General features: G+C 43.8%; 1 protein-coding gene across 1 annotated transcript; it reads right to left on the reverse strand.

The window, feature by feature from the left end:
* Positions 1-1,550: 1,550 nt before the first annotated feature.
* LOC115173048 (homeobox protein EMX1-like) lies at positions 1,551-13,932 on the reverse strand. Its single transcript, XM_029731030.1, has 3 exons — positions 13,395-13,932; positions 10,838-11,022; positions 1,551-1,847 (listed from the first exon to the last, which is right to left on the reverse strand). Exons 1-3 carry the CDS (start codon positions 13,738-13,740, stop codon positions 1,686-1,688), a joined length of 693 nt encoding a protein of 230 aa, XP_029586890.1. The 5' UTR covers positions 13,741-13,932; the 3' UTR covers positions 1,551-1,685.
* Between the last annotated feature and the right edge of the window lie 439 nt (positions 13,933-14,371).

Here is a 14,371-nt window from a genome sequence, read left to right on the forward strand (position 1 = left end):
GTCTGACTAGATGATCATGGTGCTGGTCCTGTTCCTGTCTGACTAGATGATCATGGTGCTGTTCCTGTCTGACTAGATGATCATGGTGCTGTTCCTGTCTGACTAGATGATCGTGGTGCTGTTCCTGTCTGTTCCTGTCTGACTAGATGATCGTGGTGCTGTTCCTGTCTGACTAGATGATCATGGTGCTGTTCCTGTTCCTGTCTGACTAGATGATCATGGTGCTGGTCCTGTTCCTGTCTGACTAGATGATCATGGTGCTGGTCCTGTTCCTGTCTGACTAGATGATCATGGTGCTGTTCCTGTCTGACTAGATGATCATGGTGCTGTTCCTGTCTGACTAGATGATCATGGTGCTGTTCCTGTCTGACTAGATGATCGTGGTGCTGTTCCTGTCTGACTAGATGATCATGGTGCTGTTCCTGTTCCTGTCTGACTAGATGATCATGGTGCTGTTCCTGTTCCTGTCTGACTAGATGATCGTGGTGCTGTTCCTGTCTGACTAGATGATCATGGTGCTGTTCCTGTTCCTATCTGACTAGATGATCATGGTGCTGTTCCTGTTCCTGTCTGACTAGATGATCATGGTGTTGTTCCTGTCTGACTAGGTGATCATGGTGCTGTTCCTGTTCCTGTCTGACTAGATGATCATGGTGCTGTTCCTGTCTGACTAGATGATCGTGGTGCTGTTCCTGTCTGACTAGATGATCATGGTGCTGTTCCTGTCTGACTAGATGTCTGGCATGTGTCGGCAATGTAGTCTGGAAGGAACACCACCTAGATCAGACATGAGATCAGAGAAGCTGTAGGATGGAACACCACCTACACAGATCAGAGAAGCTGTAGGATGGATGCAAGTCAAGTAACATAAAAATCAGTTTTTTATTGTAACATGTCATTATACTTCATAACTTTACGTAATAACCAGTGTTAACGATGGTCCTCTTGTGTTCCAAAATGGGAATCAGGCCAGGGGTTGAGGGGGGGCACAGGGGCGTCCAGGAGGGTAGGGCAGAGGGCCAGGGGTTAAGGGGGGGGGGCACAGGGGCGTCCAGGAGGGTAGGGCAGAGGGCCAGTGGTTAAGGGGGGGGACAGAGGCGTCCAGGAGGGTAGGGCAGAGGGCCAGGGGTTGAGGGGGGGCACAGGGGCGTCCAGGAGGGTAGGGCAGAGGGCCAGGGGTTAAGGGGGGGGGGGGCACAGGGGCGTCCAGGAGGGTAGGGCAGAGGGCCAGGGGTTAAGGGGGGGGGGGCACAGGGGCGTCCAGGAGGGTAGGGCAGAGGGCCAGTGGTTAAGGGGGGGGACAGAGGCGTCCAGGAGGGTAGGGCAGAGGGCCAGGGGTTGAGGGGGGGCACAGGGGCGTCCAGGAGGGTAGGGCAGAGGGCCAGGGGTTAGGGGGGGGGCACAGGGGCGTCCAGGAGGGTAGGGCAGAGGGCCAGTGGTTAAGGGGGGGGGACAGGGGCGTCCAGGAGGGTAGGGCAGAGGGCCAGGGGCTAAGGGGGGGGCACAGGGCCAGGGGTTAAGGGGGGGCACAGGGGCGTCCAGGAGGGTAGGGCAGAGGGCCAGGGGTTAAGGGGGGGCACAGGGGCGTCCAGGAGGGTAGAGCAGAGGGCCAGGGGTTAAGGGGGGGGCACAGGGGCACAGGGGCGTCCAGGAGGGTAGGGCAGAGGCCCAGGGGTTAAGGGGTCTTAGTCCAGTCCGACGTCGATGTCCTCGGAGCTGCCCTGCTCAGTGACAAGCCTCCATCTGTTGATGTGGTGGTGTCCTTTCTTATTCTGATGACAGTCAGGCCCCTCCTCCATCTTCTGTCTCTTGAACTTAGTCCTCCTGTTCTGGAACCACACCTTCACCTGGAGAGGAAAACAGGGGGACATTAGAGACATCTATCTATGTTCTGGAACCACACCTTCACCTGGAGAGGAAGACAGGGGGACATTAGAGACATCTATCTATGTTCTGGAACTACACCTTCACCTGGGGAGGAAGACAGGGGGACATTAGAGACATCTATCTATGTTCTGGAACCACACCTTCACCTGGAGAGGAAGACAGGGACATTAGAGACATCTATCTATGTTCTGGAACCACACCTTCACCTGGAGAGGAAGACAGGGGATATTAGAGACATCTATCTATGTTCTGGAACCACACCTTCACATTGAGAGGAAGACAGGGGACATTAGAGACATCTATCTATGTTCTGGAACCATACCTTCACCTGGAGAGGAAGACAGGGGGACATTAGAGACATCTATCTATGTTCTGGAACCACACCTTCACCTGGGGAGGAAGACAGGGGACATTAGAGACATCTATCTATGTTCTGGAACTACACCTTCACCTGGAGAGGAAGACAGGGGGACATTAGAGACATCTATCTATGTTCTGGAACCACACCTTCACCTGGAGAGGAAGACAGGGGGACATTAGAGACATCTATCTATGTTCTGGAACCACACCTTCACCTGGAGAGGAAGACAGGGGGACATTAGAGACATCCATCTATGTTCTGGAACTACACCTTCACCTGGAGAGGAAGACAGGGGACATTAGAGACATCTATCTATGTTCTGGAACCACACCTTCACCTTGAGAGGAAGACAGGGGACATTAGAGACATCTATCTATGTTCTGGAACCATACCTTCACCTGGAGAGGAAGACAGGGGGACATTAGAGACATCGATCTATGTTCTGGAACCACACCTTCACCTGGGGAGGAAGACAGGGGACATTAGAGACATCTATCTATGTTCTGGAACTACACCTTCACCTGGAGAGGAAGACAGGGGGACATTAGAGACATCTATCTATGTTCTGGAACCACACCTTCACCTGGAGAGGAAGACAGGGGGACATTAGAGACATCTATCTATGTTCTGGAACCACACCTTCACCTGTGGAGGAAGACGGGGACATTAGAGACATCTATCTATGTTCTGGAACCACACCTTCACCTGGAGAGGAAGACAGGGACATTAGAGACATCTATCTATGTTCTGGAACCACACCTTCACCTGGAGAGGAAGACAGGGGACATTAGAGACATCTATCTATGTTCTGGAACCATACCTTCACCTGGAGAGGAAGACAGGGGGACATTAGAGACATCTATCTATGTTCTGGAACCACACCTTCACCTGGGGAGGAAGACAGGGGACATTAGAGACATCTATCTATGTTCTGGAACTACACCTTCACCTGGAGAGGAAGACAGGGGGACATTAGAGACATCTATCTATGTTCTGGAACCACACCTTCACCTGGAGAGGAAGACAGGGGACATTAGAGACATCTATCTATGTTCTGGAACCACACCTTCACCTGGAGAGGAAGACAGGGGGACATTAGAGACATCTATCTATGTTCTGGAACCACACCTTCACCTGTGGAGGAAGACAGGGACATTAGAGACATCTATCTATGTTCTGGAACCACACCTTCACCTGGAGAGGAAGACAGGGGGACATTACAGACATCTATCTATGTTCTGGAACCACACCTTCACCTGGAGAGGAAGACAGGGGACATTAGAGACATCTATCTATGTTCTGGAACCACACCTTCACCTGGAGAGGAAGACAGGGGGACATTACAGACATCTATCTATGTTCTGGAACCACACCTTCACCTGGAGAGGAAGACAGGGGACATTAGAGACATCTATCTATGTTCTGGAACCACACCTTCACCTGGGGACTCAGACAGAGAAGGTTGTATTTTATTGGAGGGTTATACAAGCCCCTCTATGCCTATATAACTCTAACTTGGATACACCATTTCAGAATTGTTTCTTGTGAAAGGTACACAAAAAAGGTATAATACTAAAAAACAAATCATAGCATGACGATTGCAAGACCCTGCAAGACCCTTCAACAACAGGCCTCTCAGCCTTTGTACACAAAGCTGTTTGAATGGCTTTCCTACTCTCGACACCAATACTGTAGGCTGCATATTAGAATGACAAGTTTACAAGAAACACTCAACTCTGACAAGTTTAGAAGCAACACTCAACCCTGACAAGTTTACAAGCAACACTCAACCCTGACAAGTTTTACAAGCAACACTCAACTCTGACAAGTTTTACAAGCAACACTCAAACCTGACAAGTTCACAAGCAACACTAAACTCTGACAAGTTTTACAAGCAACACTCAACTCTGACAAGTTTACAAGCAACACTCAAACCTGACAAGTGTACAAGCAACAATCAACCCTGACAAGTTTTACAAGCAACACTCAAACCTGACAAGTTTACAAGCAACGCTCAACCCTGACAAGTTTTACAAGCAACACTCAACCCTGACAAGTTAACAAGCAACACTCAACCCTGACAAGTTTTACAAGCAACACTCAACTCTGACAAGTTTTACAAGCAACACTCAAACCTGACAAGTTTTACAAGCAACACTCAATTCTGACAAGTTTAGAAGCAACACTCAACTCTGACAAGTTTTACAAGCAACACTCAAACCTGACAAGTTTTACAAGCAACACTCAACTCTGACAAGTTTTACAAGCAACACTCAAACCTGACAAGTTTACAAGCAACACTAAACTCTGACAAGTTTTACAAGCAACACTCAACTCTGACAAGTTTACAAGCAACACTCAACCCTGACAAGTTTTACAAGCAACACTCAACTCTGACAAGTTTTACAAGCAACACTCAAACCTGACAAGTTTACAAGCAACAGTCAAACCTGACAAGTTTACAAGCAACACTCAACCCTGACAAGTTTACAAGCAACACTCAACCCTGACAAGTTTTACAAGCAACACTCAACTCTGACAAGTTTTACAAGCAACACTCAATTCTGACAAGTTTTACAAGCAACACTCAATTCTGACAAGTTTAGAAGCAACACTCAACCCTGACAAGTTTAGAAGCAACACTCAACCCTGACAAGTTTACAAGCAACACGCAACCCTCACAAGGACACAAGCAACACTCAAACCTGACAAGTTTTTTTAGACTTCAGACGTTGTGACTCATGTTGTAATTAGGATCCTATTGATGTGAGTGCAGATTCCTTTCACAGTGATATCCTCAGGAAGTTTGGTTTAACTGTAAGCAACCTTACTTAAGCATTAATGAATAGGAAGTTATGACGCTTTTTTTGCATTCAACAACCATATACTATTTCAACAACAATATTTCTTAGACGACAGCCCTATTTGTCCTTTATTGCTATAGTGGCCTTTTAGATTCTCCTAATAATAAATCCTTTGGTGAAACCAAATGATTAACTTGACATTGTGATTCTCTTCCACTGTTCACTAGGGAGCTGTCGCTAGGTAGCTGTCGCTAGGTAGCTGTCGCTAGGATGCTGTCGCTAGGGAGCTGTCGCTCGTTTTTCCGGATAGGATTTATTATTAGGAGAATCTACTGTTTATACAGTGCCTTCGGAAAGTATTCAGACCCCTTAACTTTTTCCACATTTAGTTACATTACAGCCTTATTCTAAAATTGATTGTTTTTTATTCACTCATCAATCTCAACACAATGCAGAAAAACAGATTTTAGAAAATGATTGCAAATGTATTAAAAATTAAAAAACAGATATCACATTTACGTAATTATTCAGACCCTTTACTCAGTACTTTGTTGAAGCACCTTTGGCAGCGATTACAACCTCGAGTCTTCTTGGGTATGATGCTACAAGCTTGGCACACCTGTATTTGGGGAGTTTCTCCCATTCTTCTCTGCAGTTCCTCTCAAGCTCTGTCAGGTTGGATGGGGAGCGTCACTGCACAGCTATTTTCAGGTCTCTCCAGAGATGTTTAGATCGGGTTCAAGTCCGGGCTCTTGGCTAGGCCACTCAAGGACATTCAGAGACTTGTCCCGAAGCCACTTCTGCATTGTCTTGGCTGTGTGCTTAGGGTCGTTGTCCTGTTGGAAGGTGAACCTTCGCCCCAGTCTGAGGTTCTGAGCGCTCTGGATCAGGTTTTCATCAAGGATCTTTCTGTACTTTTCTCACCATTTCATCTTTCCCTCGATCCTGACTAGTCTCCCAGTCCCTGCCGCTGAAAAACATCCCCACAGCATGATGCTGCCACCACCATGCTTCACCGTAGGGATGGTGCCAGGTTTCCTCCAGATGTGACGCTTGGCATTCAGGCCAAACAGTTCAATCTTGGTTTCATCAGACCAGAGTAAAGGGTCTGAATACTTATGTAAATTTGATATTTCAGTTTTTTATGTTTAAAACCTCTCTAGGGTCGGCGGGACGAAATCGTCTCACCTACTCAACAGCCAGTGGAATCCCTTGGCGCGATATTCAAATACCTTAGAAATGCTATTACTTCAATTTCTCAAACATATGACTATTTTACACCATTTTAAAGACAAGACTCTTGTTAATCTAACCACACTGTCCGATTTCAAAAAGGCTTTACAACGAAAGCAAAACATTAGATTATCAGCAGAGGACAGAGTACTCAGCCAGAAATAATCAGACACCCATTTTTTAAGCTAGCATATAATGTCACAAAAACCAAAACCACAGCTAAATGCAGCACTAACCTTTAATGATCTTCATCAGATGACACTCCTAGGACATTATGTTATACAATACATGCATGTTTTGTTCAATCAAGTTCATATTTATATAAAAAAACAGCTTTTTACATTAGCATGTGACGTTCAGAACTAGCATACCCACCGCAAACTTCCGGTGAATTTACTAAATTACTCACGATAAACGTTCACAAAAAACATAACAATTATTTTAAGAATTATAGATACAGAACTCATTTATGCAATCGCGGTGTCCGATTTTAAAATAGCTTTTCGGCAAAAGCACATTTTGCAATATTCTGAGTAGATAGCTCGCCATCACGGGCTAGCTATTTTGACACCCACCAAGTTTGGCACTCACCAAACTCAGATTTACTATAAGAAAAATTGGATTACCTTTGCTGTTCTTCGTCAGAATGCACTCCCAGGACTTCTACTTCATCCACAAATGTTGTTTTGGTTCAAAATAATCCATAGTTATGTTCAAATATCCTGTTTTGTTCTTGCGTTCAAGACACTATCCGAACGGTGACGCGCGGACGCGTATTGTGACAAAAAAAATCAAAATATTCCATTACCGTACTTCAAAGCATGTCAAACGCTGTTTAAAATCAATTTTTATGCCATTTTTCTCATAAAATAGCGGTAATATTACGACCGGGAAACCCTGTTTTCGTTCAAAGACTCAAAGTTGAAAATGGAGTCATCTCGTGCACGCGCACACCCGTCTCATTGTTCTCAGATCGACCACTTACCAAATGCGCTACTGTTTTTCAGCCAGGGACTGCAGAGTCATCATTCAACGTTCTGGCGCCTTCTGAGAGCCTATGGGAGCCTTAGAAAGTGTCACGTTACAGCAGAGATCCTCAGTTTTCAATAAAGAGAGTGTAGAAGGCCAAGAAATGGTCAGAGAGGGCACTTCCTGTAAGGAATCTTCTCAGGTTTTTGCCTGCCATATGAGTTCTGTTATACTAATAGACACCATTCAAACAGTTTTAGAAACTTTAGGGTGTTTTCTATCCAAAGCCAGTAATTATATGCATATTCTAGTTTCTGGGCAGTAGTAATAACCAGATTAAATCGGGTACGTTTTTTATCCGGCCGTGCAAATACATAAATATCCTAGAGAGGTTAATAAATGTGCAAAAAAATGTTTTATGTTTTTGCTTTGTCATTATGGGGAATTGTGTGTAGATTGATAAGGGAAAAAACGACTTAATCAATTTTAGAGTAAGGTTGTAACGTAACAAAATGAGGAAAAAGTCAAGGGGTCTGAACACTTCCCGATTGGACGTGTCAGTATTTCACTGAGACTTTATGCGTCACTATTTCACGTACATTGATGCGTTATGCTGTAACTAAAAATGTGATATATATTTTTGGTTCAAACGGCTAGATTAGCAGGCTAGATTAACAGCCTAGATTAACAAACTAGATTAGCAAACTAAACTCAGCAAAAGAAGAAACGTTCTCTCACTGTCAACTGCGTATATTTTCAGCAAACTTAACATGTGTAAATATTTGTATGAACATAACAAGATTCAACAACTGAGACATAAACTGAACAAGTTCCACAGACTCGTGACTAACAGAAATGAAATAATATGTCCCTGAACAAAGAGGGGGTAAAAATCAAAAGTAACAGTCAGTATCTGGTGTGGCCACCAGCTGCATTAAGTACTGCAGTTCATCTCCTCATCATGGACTGCACCAGATTTGCCAGTTCTCGCTGTGAGATGTTACCCCACACTTCCACCAAGGCACCTGCAAGTTCCTGGACATTTCTGGGGGGAATGGCCCTAGCCCTCACCCTCCGATCAAACAGGTCCCAGACGTGCTCAATGGGATTGAGATCCGGGCTCTTCGCTGGCCATGGTAAAACACTGACATTCCTGTCTTGCAGGAAATCACGCACAGAATGAGCAGTATGGCTGGTGGCATTGTCATGCTGGAGGGTCATGTCAGGATGAGCCTGCAGGAAGGGTACCACATGAGGGAGGAGGATGTCTTCCCTGTAATGCACAGTGTTGAGATTGCCTGCAATGACAACAAGCTCAGTCCGATGATGCTGTGACACACCGCCCCAGACCATGACTGACCCTCCACCTCCAAATCGATCCCGCTCCAGAGTACTGGCCTCGGTGTAACGCTCATTCCTTTGACGATAAACACAAATCTGGCCATCACCCCTGGTGAGACAAAACCGCGACTTGTCAGTGAAGAGCACTTTTTGCCAGGCCTGTCTGGTCCTGCGAAGGTGGGTTTGTGCCCATTGGCAATGTTGTTGCCGGTGATGTCTGGTGAGGACCTGCCTTACAACAGGCCTACAAGCCCCCAGTCCAGCCTCTCTCAGCCTATTGCGGACAGTCTGAGCACTGATGGAGGGATTGTGCGTTCCTGGTGTAACTCGGGCAGTTGTTGTTGCCATCCTGTACCTGTCCCGCAGGTGTGACGTTCGGATGTACCGATCCTGTGCAGGTGTTGTTACACGTGGTCTGACACTGCGAGGACGATCAGCTGTCCGTCTCACAGTACGGACATTGCAATTTATTGCCCTGGCCACATCTGCAGTCCTCATGCCTAAGGCACGTTCACGCAGATGAGCAGGGACCCTGGGCATCTTTCTTTTGGTTTTTTTCAGAGTCGGTAGAAAGGCCTCTTTAGTTTCCTAAGTTTTCACAACTGTGACCTGAATTGCCCACCGTCTGTAAGCTGTTAGTGTCTTAACGACCGTTCCACAGGTGATATTCATTAAATGTTCATGGCTCATTGAACAAGCATGGAAACAGTGTTTAAACGCCTTACAATGAAGATCTGTGAAGATATTTGGATTTTTACGAATTATCTTTGAATGACAGGGTCCTGAAAAAGGGGCGTTTCTTTTTTTGCTGAGTTTAGAATAAAAATTATTGTTCCAATGAAAACGCATCAGAAATGGAAATCACAGGCTGACAAGCCCTTTTACCTTATGATTTAGTAAAATGATTCACTGAGCTTGACAATAAATTGTAATAGTCCAATTTTCTATCATCGGCCCTATCGCTAACAGTTGGCTAATTTCAACATAAAAATATGTGCCAATATTTGTCCTATGTAGGCTTGCAGGAAAAATATTTTTCAGTAGAGCTAATAATGAATACGCCTAATGTTTCAATAGCCTAATAATAATCATATTAAACCCGAATACAAATTATAATTGAATATTAAAAATGATAATGTTAATAATATTTAAAATACATTTTAAAATCTTAATTTCACGAAGCTATGCAACAGAACGCCGCGCAACAGAACGCCGCGCAACAGAACGCCAGAACGCCGCGCAACAGAACGCAGCACAACAGAACGCCAGAACGCCGCGCAACAGAACGCCGCGCAACAGAACGCCGCGCAACAGAACGCCAGAACGCCGCGCAACAGAACGCAGCACAACAGAACGCCGCGCAACAGAACGCCGTGCAACAGAACGCCGTGCAACAGAACGCCGCGCAACAGAACGCCAGAACGCCGCGCAACAGAACGCAGCACAACAGAACGCCAGAACGCCGCGCAACAGAACGCCGCGCAACAGAACGCCGCGCAACAGAACGCCGTGCAACAGAACGGCAACAGAACGCCAGAACGCCGCGCAACAGAACGCCGCGCAACAGAACGCCAGAACGCCGCGCAACAGAACGCCAGAACGCCGCGCAACAGAACGCCATGTAACAGAACGCTAAAGGGTCCCACCACTCGTATTTTGAAAAAAACATACAATCATATTCTTTATTTATAACAACTTTTAATTAAAAGTTCTTCAAGATATTTTATTTCAATTAAGAAGCAGGCCTCCTGACATGAATTTATCAACTCCGAATGAGTTTGGGCTGGAATTTATTCAATTAATTTACATAAGCCTATTCCTGAACTGTGTGTCATATACAGTGAGGGAAAAAAGTATTTGATTGCTTCTGTGGACAGGTGTCTTTTTTACAGGTAACAAGCTGCGGTTAGGAGCACTCCCTTTAAGAGTGTGCTCCTAATCTCAGCTCGTTACCTGTATAAAAGACACCTGGGAGCCAGAAATCTTTCTGATTGAGAGGGGGTCAAATACTTATTTCCCTCATTAAAATGCAAATCATTTTATAACATTTTTGACATGCGTTTTTCTGGATATTTTTGTTGTTATTCTGTCTCTCATTGTTCAAATAAACCTACCATTAAAATTATAGACTGATCATTTCTTTATCAGTGAGCAAACGTACAAAATCAGCAGGGGATCAAATACTTTTTTCCCCCCCTCACTGTACATATTTCATATAAGGTATTTTAGTAGCGTATCTCACCTGTGTTTCAGACAGACTGAGACTGTTGGCCAGCTGTTTCCTCTCGGCTCCTACTATGTAATGATTATTCTCGAACGCCCTCTCGAGCCGCAGGAGCTGCGACGGGGAGAACGCGGTGCGGATGCGCTTGGGTTTTCGGGCGAATGGGCGGTGGAGGGGCAGGCTTTCTTGGGAAACATCGTTTCCTGTGGGCAGACAGAGAGAGAGAGGGGTTTCCACTAGTTACCACATCCACAAAGTCAAAATTAACTATATCGTTTATGACTTTGTGGTTGTGGTAACTAGTGATGACCGAGACGGAGAGAGAGAGGGAGAATCACACTTCGGTTTAGATTTAACATTTGTAATGTCTTTATTATTTTGGAACTTCTGTGAGTGTAATGTTTACTGTTCATTTTTATTGTTTACTTCACTTTTGTATATTATCTACCTCACTTGCTTTGGCAATGTTAACATGTGTTTCCCCATGCCAATAAAGCCGCTTGAATTGATTGAATTGATTGAAGCAATTAGAACATAGCAACACCAGTAGCGTTTTGCTCTGCAGTGAGGTGGAAAACAACACAACACAAGACAGAGAGGGATCTTAGGCTAATTTATAAACTCGTTTATAAACTCTTTATGTAGTTTTAAATAGTCTATGAAGACTTTATATAAATAACTCTTCTGCATGTGCTGAGTCCATATCGACGTAGGGGTCAATTTAAACTGTCAATTTGTTATCGTTCCAAACAGGACTGTGTGACAATATTTATTTATTTATAATTTAACAATATTATTAGTCTACTTTATATTGAGAATAATGACATTAATCTTTCATCATAAATGAAAATTAGACCAATACGTTAAATTATTATAAACATATTAAATTAATCGAGTTTACTGATGCATATAAACCATATAGTCTATTTAAAAGTGTTTTTTTTACAATCTAAAAAAAAAATCTGTCTAGATTCTGAAACAAAATTCTGGTTTGAACGTTTGGGTAAAAAATAATTACGATTTTCGCAGTCACTCAGATAAAATAGTGGTTTGGTTTGGATAAATTCGCAGTGGGATTGACCGCGTTACAAAGACAATATTTCCTCTACAGATTGCCTTGTGGCCCGGTGTGTACCGGGAAGCCTTTCCAGCCGTGGGGAAATAGACTGCTTTAGGTTTGCGCTCCATTCATCTGGACCCTAGTAAACTAAACTTGTAATAAAAACTACAGACTCCTACATATTCTATCATAGCCTAATCACATTTCATTGGATTAGGCTATAATACATGTATAAATGTTATACAAATACACTGATATTAACCTTATAAAGCAAACGGAAGTTTCTGACACGACATCACATTTTTCCAAATGGAGTGATTTTGATGTTTAGCATTCTTCTTTTTAATGCTGTTAATTTTGAATGTAATTACCTGTCACCTTAACGGAATATTTTCTCTGCTTATAATAGATATTTGATGCAGCACAAGTGCACGCCAAACGTATGCCAAAACGAGGTAACGGGAGATGAGACGGTCAATAACACAATTTACCTTCACTTTGTCATGTCGACTTCCATATTATTACTCATCAGCAATTTGATGTGTTCTGCAGACTTGAACAAATAGTCCTTGTTTTCGTTTTTAAACTTTGATTACATTATAAAGTATAAAGGTGCTTTAGTACCATGTAGGCCACTTTAGGACCATACAGCGCATTCAGAAAGTATTCAGACCCCTTGACGTTTTCCACATTTTGTTACATTACAGCCTTATTCTAAAATGGATTAAATCGGGGTTTTTTCCTGATCAATCTACACACAATTTCCCATAATGACAAAACATTTCTCAAATGTCATTATGGGCTATTGTGTGTAGATTGTCCAGGGGAAGAAAATAATATTTAATCAATTTTAGAATAAAACTGTAATTGAACAAAATGTTGAAAAAATCAAGGGGGTCTGAATAGTTTCCGAAGGCGCTGTATGAACCACTTTAGGACCATATATTCCACAATATCTACATTGAATGGGAATTCAACGAGCAGCATAAACATTCCCACTATCTGATTGACGCTTCCCTTTTACCAACGTGTAACCAAAGGGGGTGGAAACGGAAGGTGGAAATGTTTTCCATAAGTACTCTACCTCATATCCACTCTAGGTATTGTTTATGTTCACCTGTGGCTGAAAAAAAGTTGACTTATAAAGCTTATGCATCGTAGTCCCATAACACCACAATCAGTTTGTAATAAAGACAAACATTAACTAATGATCAACATACATGAAAATGAATGATTAACCCCGCTATTATTACCAGCCTAATTGTTGTCAATCATTAGTCTGTTAAATTGACATCTCTGCAGTGTAGGTCACAGTTTAGTCCTTATTGTTAAAAGTACAAGCAGACCAGCCAGAGGCGTTCATTTATCCATTAACCTGGAACTTGATTAGCTTGACATTAGCTATAATTATTGATAGGCCTAAGCATTAAGACTGACAAATTATTCAATTACATTTTTACACACAGACACACACACACACACACACACACTCTCTCTCTCTTTCCAAACCTTTACCTTGAAATCTGTACCCGAAGAACCTGTTTCGTAAATCCCATGGGTAGAAGTTAAGAGGGTCTCGGTGTTGCGTCCCAAAGAAGTGTGCAGGGTGTTGTAGGTGGCCCCCTCCTAGCTGGTGGGGGTTCATGGTCAGCCCCGGGTGGTTGACCGACTCAGGGAACACCAGCTCCGGGTTCTGATACAGAGACCTGCCGGTGGGACTCTGGTACCCGTTCATGAACGCGTCAGTCGGGTTGGAATGAGTCAGTGCCGTCGGTCGGATGGGATCTTCCGTAGTTTGAAGGTTTTCTTTGGCCACCAATGATTCTATCATAAAACAACGTTTACTCACCGACGAAAACATCTTCCTCACTTCACAGGTAGTGAAATCCAGAATAAAACACAATCGGTCTTGTAAATTCCTATTTGTTCCAGTAAAAAAAAAAAGGGTTCCCTCAAAAAGTCATGGTGAACACCAACGGTTACGGTAGAGCCCCACCGGACCGACGTTGTGAACGGGAACCTCGAGCACCTTGCGTTTAGGGAGGTGATATCCACGCACGCGCACCGGGAGGACACGAGGAGAAATCAACGTTCTTTTGAACCGGGAGGACTGAGATGTGCGCAAGCGCAGCAATGTTATTATAGATTGCGCTGATTGGAAGAGTAACACCTGCCAATGACTTCTCTGATGTACCTGGCGTGTGGATTTAGAGTTGGAGACGACGTGCAGCAAGCCATATAGCAAACAATAGCTTCATATGAAACCAAATAGCCTGGTCGTGTTTCCTCCGCTGATTTTTTGAGGGGGCTCATTCTGCAAAGACAACACCAGCAAAAACAGGTTAAATATCCACTCACATTTCTTGTCCTGAATATTGACTATCACACCAAAATGATGTATAATGAAACCAGTGTTGGTTAGCCAACACGTTGGAGGATGACAGTACTTTATCCATTCATTAAAGCGTAGCCTATAATATCAATAATATGCT

Source organism: Salmo trutta, chromosome 33, assembly GCF_901001165.1.
Source record: "Salmo trutta chromosome 33, fSalTru1.1, whole genome shotgun sequence".
Classification (NCBI taxonomy): domain Eukaryota; kingdom Metazoa; phylum Chordata; class Actinopteri; order Salmoniformes; family Salmonidae; genus Salmo; species Salmo trutta.